At 43.9% G+C, this 8,045-nt stretch overlaps 1 protein-coding gene across 1 annotated transcript; it reads right to left on the bottom strand.

Annotated features, from left to right (window-relative positions):
* Positions 1–2,721: 2,721 nt before the first annotated feature.
* Positions 2,722–7,448, bottom strand: kcns2 (potassium voltage-gated channel modifier subfamily S member 2). Its single transcript, XM_008432885.2, has 2 exons — positions 6,564–7,448; positions 2,722–6,234 (listed from the first exon to the last, which is right to left on the bottom strand). Exon 2 carries the CDS (start codon positions 6,230–6,232, stop codon positions 4,793–4,795), a length of 1,440 nt encoding a protein of 479 aa, XP_008431107.1. The 5' UTR covers positions 6,233–6,234; positions 6,564–7,448; the 3' UTR covers positions 2,722–4,792.
* Positions 7,449–8,045: the final 597 nt, after the last annotated feature.

Raw genomic sequence — 8,045 nt, forward strand, 5'->3', positions numbered from 1 at the left:
CACACACACACGCACACACACACACACACGCAACGCACACACACACACACACACAATTGGACAGAAAAAATACTGCTTAGTTTATTCCCCATCCACCCTCTGTTAATAATTATGCTTTTCTTCCCACATTTTTAGGATTGTTTTTGTGCTGCTTCTGTTTGTCTTTGTTCACACCTAATGAAAAATAAACCACATAAACTTACATTGAACTTCTGTAGGATGCCTCTGTTTCAGCAACAGGCACTTCATCAAAACGTTCTTCTGCGCTTTGATAATTAACCGTGAATATCAACCACACCTCTGAAACCTTTGATGAACACACGTGAGGGATTAAAGATTAAAGGAGCTTAACTGATGTTGCTCTCTCTTTTCTTTCCATGCGTGATGAACTTTAATTTAAGGCTGGATGATTGTGATCGTACCAGGGGAAGATGAATATTTTGCCCGTTGTGTCGCGGCTTTAGCTGGAGTCTGTGGTGAAGACCTGCCTTTTCGCCCCAACTTCAAACACCTGAGTGATTTTTAACACTAAAAGTAACCACATTGCCTTTAGTCTCTGTAAAAGTGTGCTTCATCACACCTCCACGTTTTACAAATAAGATGATAAAATACATTTTCATTGTGCATGTGCTGGCAATTGGACATTTAAATCATGCGATTGTTTGAAAAAGCAGAAAGAGGAGCAGGAGGGGTGGTGGGGTGGTCGGGGGGGGGATGTTGAAGGTTGTTCACCCAGGCCACCGACAGCCTAGGACCGCCCCTGCACAGACACACTTAGAAATTGTAAGAATATTTGGATCTAAGTGACAACGAACAAAAATCTGTCATTTCTACCGCATTTTTCTTCTACGTGAGACTGAAAATGGACACACGTTTCTGCTCTGATTTGGTGAAATATCGCCGATCGTCACTGTGAACTCTTTTACAATCAATAACTGAGTTACCGTAGCGGTCCGACTTTGCAGCAGTGCGGTGGATTTTCTCCCAGGAGGGAAATCTTTAAAGGTTTAGAAGTAAACAAACGGAGGCAGATTTAATTGGACTCTAAGGGAAAATCCCAATTGAGGCGAGCTCACCGGAAACGTGTGGAAAACATTCTTGGAACGTCGTCGTTTTCTCATTAGGACTGAAGAAGAGCTCAGGATGACCTTCGAAGTAAAATGAAAGACAGATAATTGCTGTTGTGCTTTGTTTTTCTGTGATTATTTAAACCTAACTGTAATATTATGCCGTCTTCTTTTTCCTTTTATGAAGATTTGTGTTTACAAATTGAGACCACAAGAAACTGTTTTACATGAGAAAAAAAATGTAACAGGTTTCAATGAACTTATTAAAGATGAGAGAAAAGCCGATGAATACGGATGTTTGTTCCAGAATCTGCAGCATTAATCAGAAGATTTTGCTTGTAGCGTCAGATTACATTTTAAATTCACATGCTCTGCAAAGTAGAAGTCTCAATGGGAAGTTAGTGAAGCTAACCCAGGTTAAATTATGAAATGCCAAAAGAATAAAAAATATTGACTCTTTTTAGTGCTGCAAGCTACTTGTAGAAATTGCCTCCTTATCCTTTAAACTGAAATCAATGCCAGTTATTCAGCGCTTTGTTGAATATTGCGAGCAGCTGCTGTAGGAACTCCTGGTAGGGCTGCAATGAACCAGAACGAACCAGAATAAGCAAATATTTCCCATCCAGCTGAAAACTGGAAATATTTTTTTTTTGTCTCCATCTCTGATATTTAGATCTAAACATTACAATCTTTAGACAAAAGAGTTACTTAAACTATTCAACTATTCAGTCATGTGTTCTTCTTGTAGCTGCTATTCAGAGCTGACTATACAAACAGACAAAATCATAACTTATACATACATATAATCAAGGTAGAAATTAAATGTCCCTATGTTTGTTGTTAGTTAGACTCCTATTTTAAGGTTTGTGTCATACATACAGAGGACTGCATGCATTTCTTGACAATTTTGCAATAGTAAAGTTTGTGAAGAAGACTGGAAAATACCAGAGTGCTCACAATTCAGTATTGGGGATTATCGATTATTTTGAATTTTGTGAAAAAGTTGCCCCAGATATTCTGCTTTCTGGGTTTTATTAAAATGATTTGTGAGTTTCAACAAAGTTTTCTGTCAAAAATTCAACACAAACAGACCTGTAATGATTCTGAGTCAAACTCTGGTCAATACCTGCAGCGTTCCAATCCAGCTCCAGATCTGTCCCAGTCTGAACGTCAGATGATCAAATTGATTTACGTTACTTTTGTGATTAAATCAAACCAAAGAAACAGAAGCAGAGTTTACTTTTCTTTTTCCTTTTTTTGTGAAACCCTGCAATCCTAATGTTTCCTACCCATATTGTCTTTTTTTTACAGCTAAAAAAATAACAGTTCTCTATCACATCTTTAATTCTGACATAAGGTGGAATAACTTCAACAGTGGTAGCAGATTAATAGTTTTGCTGACGCAAAGTAAAAAGATAAAACTCCAAAATAGCTTTTACGGACTCTAATGTTATGATGCAGCAAAAAATAAATAAAAATAAATAAATCTTGGCAAATTCCCGCAAGAGGAATTTAATCAACATGTCACTTCTGAGCGGTTGCTGGTGTGGCTGTCAGTGTGTTGAAGACGCTGTCAGTCAGTCATCGCTAAACACTTTTACATGTGTGACTGTAAAGGAAGGGAGCTGCTTTCTGCTCTGGACATGAAACGGGGAAATATAACAGGATTTTTCTTTTAATTTATTTCGTTTCGACCAAACATGTGAAGTACTGTTGCAACACCACATTTACACATCAAGTTACCTTCAACTGGAGAAACACCAGGGGGTTCATGTGGACATTTTCTTTTTCGTTTTTTTTAATCATCAGAACAAGTGCAGCTGAATGGTGGATAACAGTGTGACGCTGTGACACTGACGCCCACACAACCACTAAGACTGTAGACAACACAAACAGGAGTATCAGCTTTGGTGTGATCTGATTGGTCTACTTTGATGAAGAGGACTTCAGGGGAAACTTTGGATCACTTCAGCTGAGGTCCGGTGAAGATATGATCACTTGCAGGTTTTTTTGTTTGTTTATTTTTTACCAGTAGAACGATAGCAAACCACAGTGAGGTTTTAGGAAAGAAAAGTTCTCAGAGTAGTGAAAGGTTAACAGCAGATCAGGCAGGAAGTCCTATTTTAAATTGTTTATCAATTTAAAACATCTTCAACTGAAAATTTCTATATCAACGGGATGCAGATGTGTATTTGCCTGCCCCTCCTTATACATACTTTGAATTTCTTGATCTTGTTTTATTTCCAGCTGGGAACTCTGGAAAGAGAACAAACCTAAAACATCACCAGCTGAGCTTCCTTTACAAATGTGCTCTAAACTTTGTCTATGTTCTGCTAATACAGAACCAGACAAATTTCACAATTGCGGTGTTTCAATTAAACTAGAAGCGCTATTAAAATCACGCGTGAATAACTTTGCTCACATCCTTGTATTAGGTCACCTCAGGTGCATTAGGTAGGAAGTGAAGCAGGTCTGTGTCGTTTCTAGACCTGGCGAAGACATTGTTGCTTCTGAAAGGGCACAGAATAAAAGAATAAACCAAATAAAACAAAAATGGGGCCATATTATAGGCCTAATATATCAAGTGAGAGTCAGAGAGCTACTTGCAGCTGAAAACTGCAACCCTATTCTAATACAGCTGAAGCTGAAGCTGCAACACCCTCATTTTTAATTCACTGTTAAAGTAAAACTGTGACAGTAGAAAATGAAATTCATTCAAGGAACCAATTAGTCACCATTTCCCTGTCAGTGCATGTTGTCATAAGAAATTGATTTACTGTCTTCTGTTCAACAGAACACAGGTGCCTCATTTGGCCCCTGTCTGGGGGCCAAATGTCACCCATATTTTGCTATGGCTCAATACAGGTGACAAGCCAATGTCTGAGGAAGACCTGGTTCCTCAGATAACAGACTGATCTTGAGAATGCGTCAGTGTTGTCAGGATCGGAGTTACAGATAAGGGGGCCAGTTATGGGAGGCTGGTTGAAGTGTGTGCTGCTGTGTTTGCTGCTTTCACACACATAAACAAACTAAATCACTGCTGTTTGTTTTCTTTGGAACAATTTTGCACAGGTCGAGTGCACTGGTTTGTAGAAATTTGCTTTTTTTGTCATATAATCATATAATTTTTAAGCCTGTGTTTAAGAGTCTTCACCACCACATCCCTCTTTTACGCATTTCACATCTGTGCTGCAAAACGCCTAGTTGTGATCATGCTGTGTTTGAATATTTAACATGGAGAAAATATTACAGCTTCCATGTCTTCTCTAAGTACCAAAGCGAAAACCATAACATTCATTCTCAGCTCTGCTTTCGGAGACAGACTGAATACAGAAAAACAAAAAGCGACGACACAGTGTTGATTTTCAAACACATGAACATTTTGAGGGTCGAGTTATTTTTGAAATAGTAAAACGTGACTTCCTGTCAGCCTTCAGTGGCTCTGAGGATTTCCTTTTATCCACAGACTCACTGTGACGTGATATCTTTCCACGACAATAGTTACTGTTCACTTCTTCACAGAACCCCACTTAAAACAAAACCGAGTTGCTCCTTTAGAAAGTGCACGTGATCTTTATATTGTCTCACCGGAACTGACACACACACGCACGCACCCTCCCGCCCCCCCCCCACACACACACATTGACACGTTATTGCACTGAGCTACAGAGAGGCAACTCCTCCTCCAGCGGGTGTCAGCACCCCGGACAGCTCCGAGCCGAGCTTCACTGTAACGACTCATTCAGACTCTGTTCACTCGGAGAACTCCGGCTCATGTTCGACAAGCTGGCCATGAGAGACTTCACCTTGTGCGCGTAGTAGTTCCTCAGGTTGACGGAGGGGACCTCCTTGATGCCCTCGTCGAAGTCGCAGCTTCTCATTGCGATCTCCAGCTGCTTCTGTCTCTTGTAGAAAAGGGAGAACTTGTTGAAGATGAGCGTGATCGGAAGCACAACGACCAGGATGCCGGCCAGGATGCAGGCCGAGGCGGTCAGTTTGCCCGGTATGGAGACGGGCACCACGTCTCCGTAGCCCACGGTGGTCATGCTGACGGTGGCCCACCACCAGCAGGCGGGGATGGTGGACAGGTCCTCGCTGTCCTCTTTCTCCACCGTGTAGGCCATGACGGAGAAGAACGACACGCCGACGGCCAGGTAGAGGAGCAGCAGGCCGACCTCCTTGTAGCTGTTCCTCAGGGTGGCCCCCAGGGACCGCAGGCCGGTGGAGTGGCGGGCCAGCTTCAGGATGCGGAAAATTCGCATGAGCCGCAGGACCTGCGCCACCCGGCCCAGGTTGGCGAGCGCCGGGCTGCTCTCCACCACCAGGTTGATGAGGAGCGTCAGGTAAAACGGCAGTATGGACACCAGGTCTATGACGTTCAGCGGGTGGTCGAAGAAGTGCAGCAGGTCGGGGGCCACCGCGAACCGGGCCACCAGCTCCAGGGTGAACCATCCGATGCCGAAGTGCTCCACCGTCTCAAAGCGCGGGTCCTCCGTGGGCTCCCCCCGGCTGTCCAGCACGCTGAACTCGCTCATGCTGTTCATGCACATCGTGGCAATCGAGCCCAGCACCACCAGGATGGACAGGATGCTGATGATGCGGCTGGCCACGGAGTACCCCGGGTTGTCCAGCATCAACCAGACGCGCCTGCGCGCGCTCCCGAGCATCTGCTTGTCGAACTTGGTGGCGTCGTTGTAGAACTCCAGCAGCTCGTCGAACGACGACGTGGTGCTTCCCTCGTCGCTCCTGTCGTCCCAGTCGTCCCTGTCCTGGTCCATCTTCCTGCAGTGGTAGGCGCTGCTGCAGCAGGAGTCAATGAAGAACTCGTTGATGCCCCAGTACTCGATCTCCTGGCTGAAGGAGAAGATGCACAGCTCGGCCATGACGTGCAGCCGCCCCGTGTTGTAGAAGTTGAGCACGTAGGGGAAGAGAGCGGGGTTCCTGTCGAAGTAAAACTCTTTCTCCGCGTCGTCGTAGTCGTCGCACAGCTCCAGGATGGACTCCTTGGACTGGCACTGGAGGAGGCGCGCCAGCCTGGTCTCGGGGAAGCGGGAGAGCGTGTCCGACTGGAGACGCTTCTTGAAGCCGCCCACGTTGATGCGGATGCCCGCGTTGTCGTCCATGGGAGCCCCGGCAGTCGTGTCCCTAAGGACCTGACCTGTCATGCCTAAAAAGAGGGAAAGACACACACACACTCGCGCGCGCGCAGACATACACACACACAGACAGATGCGGGGCGCACAAAATGAAAGGATGAAAGGAAGAGACAAAGAGAGATAGAGTGACAGACCAAACACGTTGACGAAGAAGACACATTCACAGACAAGGAGAAAGCATAAGTTAGTTCAACTGCCCGCAATGACAAGGCTTTGATGCTTTAATTAACTGTTTCCATACTTAGATACCTAAACTAACGCATTGCTTTCCAAGCCTCTACTCCAAAAGACAAAGAACAGCTGCTTGTTTCTGTAGCTTGTTGAAACAAAGAGAACTTACTTCAAACGGTCGATCAGTTCACTGATTTCTCTGAAACACTCTTCATTTTTAGCGGCGGCTCATCGCAGTCAGAGGGCAACCTCTGGACCTTTGTCCTCCGAGCTCCAAACTGGTTCCAGTTTCTACCGAACAGAAATAGGGCGACACCGTTCCAGAGGATCCGCTGTTAAAGAGAGTGTTGCCTCCAGACAGAGAACACTATCTACACTAAGTGTCTGAATGCACCCGGAGGCTTGCTGCTGCTGCTGCTGCTGCTGCTGCTGCTGCTGCTGCTGCTGCTGCAGCCGTCGGTTCTCACATCCTTCATTCATAGGATGGGGGGGCTTGCAGCGCCTCCAGCTACAGGTTGGCTGTTGATTTATTTCTGTGAATTCTGGGAGCCAAAAAAGAAAAACAGGATTGATACGCCCTGACAGCCGCTTCTGTTTGAGCAGTGGGGAATTCCTCTCCGTGTTCCTCTCTGGGTCTTCTTTCTATCTGTTGCTGCGCAGCAACACGTAGCCTCCTCTTTCTCTCTCTCTCTTGTTTTTTTCTTTCTCTCTCTGTCTCTTCCTCTCCTCTGCACCGCCCTCCCGATGTGATCTCAGCGTCATGGTGCTGAAGGGGCGAGGCGCGCAGCTCAGCCACGGTGCGCAGGGAATCACCAACTAACCCGCCGCGCGAAGCAGACAGAGCGCAGACAGAGCGCCTGCTGCGCCTGCTGCGCCTGCTGCGCCTGCTCTATCTGCTCTGTCTGCTCGGTGGTCATCAACCGACAACAAAAGAGGTGGTTTTTAAAGTGTCCCCTCAAATGTTTTTTTTACTTTAATGCATAATTAATAAAATATTTACATTGGGTGAACATAGATAACTAAAACCAACGAAATAACTGAACTTGAGAAAGCATTTTTGGTTAAATGGAATAAACAAATAAATAAATAATTAAATAAATAAAAGCAGTAATTAATGGGGGGAATTGCTAGAGCTATATTGTGAGTTTATAAATCTAGCCAGGGCCGGTCCAAGCCTTTTTGGGGCCCTAACCATCTTTTTTTTCTTTTACCAACATGTCAACACCAGATGATTTAGAATTTCTAAGCTACTCTATCTCATTATCATCATTTGTAATTAGCATACATTATACCAGTGCTATTATGACTATTTATTTTAAGTTTACACATGTAATGAAGTAAAAAAAAAACATAATTTGAATTTTGAAATGCACAGTAGTAAGTGTACCATTTTTAAAAAACTAAGAGTAATTTCAACTGATAAACACTAAATTTAATAACTTATTTTTTCCCTACAGTGGCAGCAGCCAAAACAGGAATAGATTCATTATTATTTATTAAAAAAATTAAAATAAAAAATACATAAATTGTTTTTCCATGTGCAAATAGCATTTAGTTTGCAATGTTCAATGTTGTTTAAAATATACTGCTCAAAAAAATAAAGGGAACACGTCAGTATTCACTTAAATGTTAAAGTGTTCCCTTTATTTTT

The sequence above is a fragment of the Poecilia reticulata genome, linkage group LG16 (genome assembly GCF_000633615.1).
Source record: "Poecilia reticulata strain Guanapo linkage group LG16, Guppy_female_1.0+MT, whole genome shotgun sequence".
In the NCBI taxonomy this organism is placed as follows: Eukaryota; Metazoa; Chordata; class Actinopteri; order Cyprinodontiformes; family Poeciliidae; genus Poecilia; species Poecilia reticulata.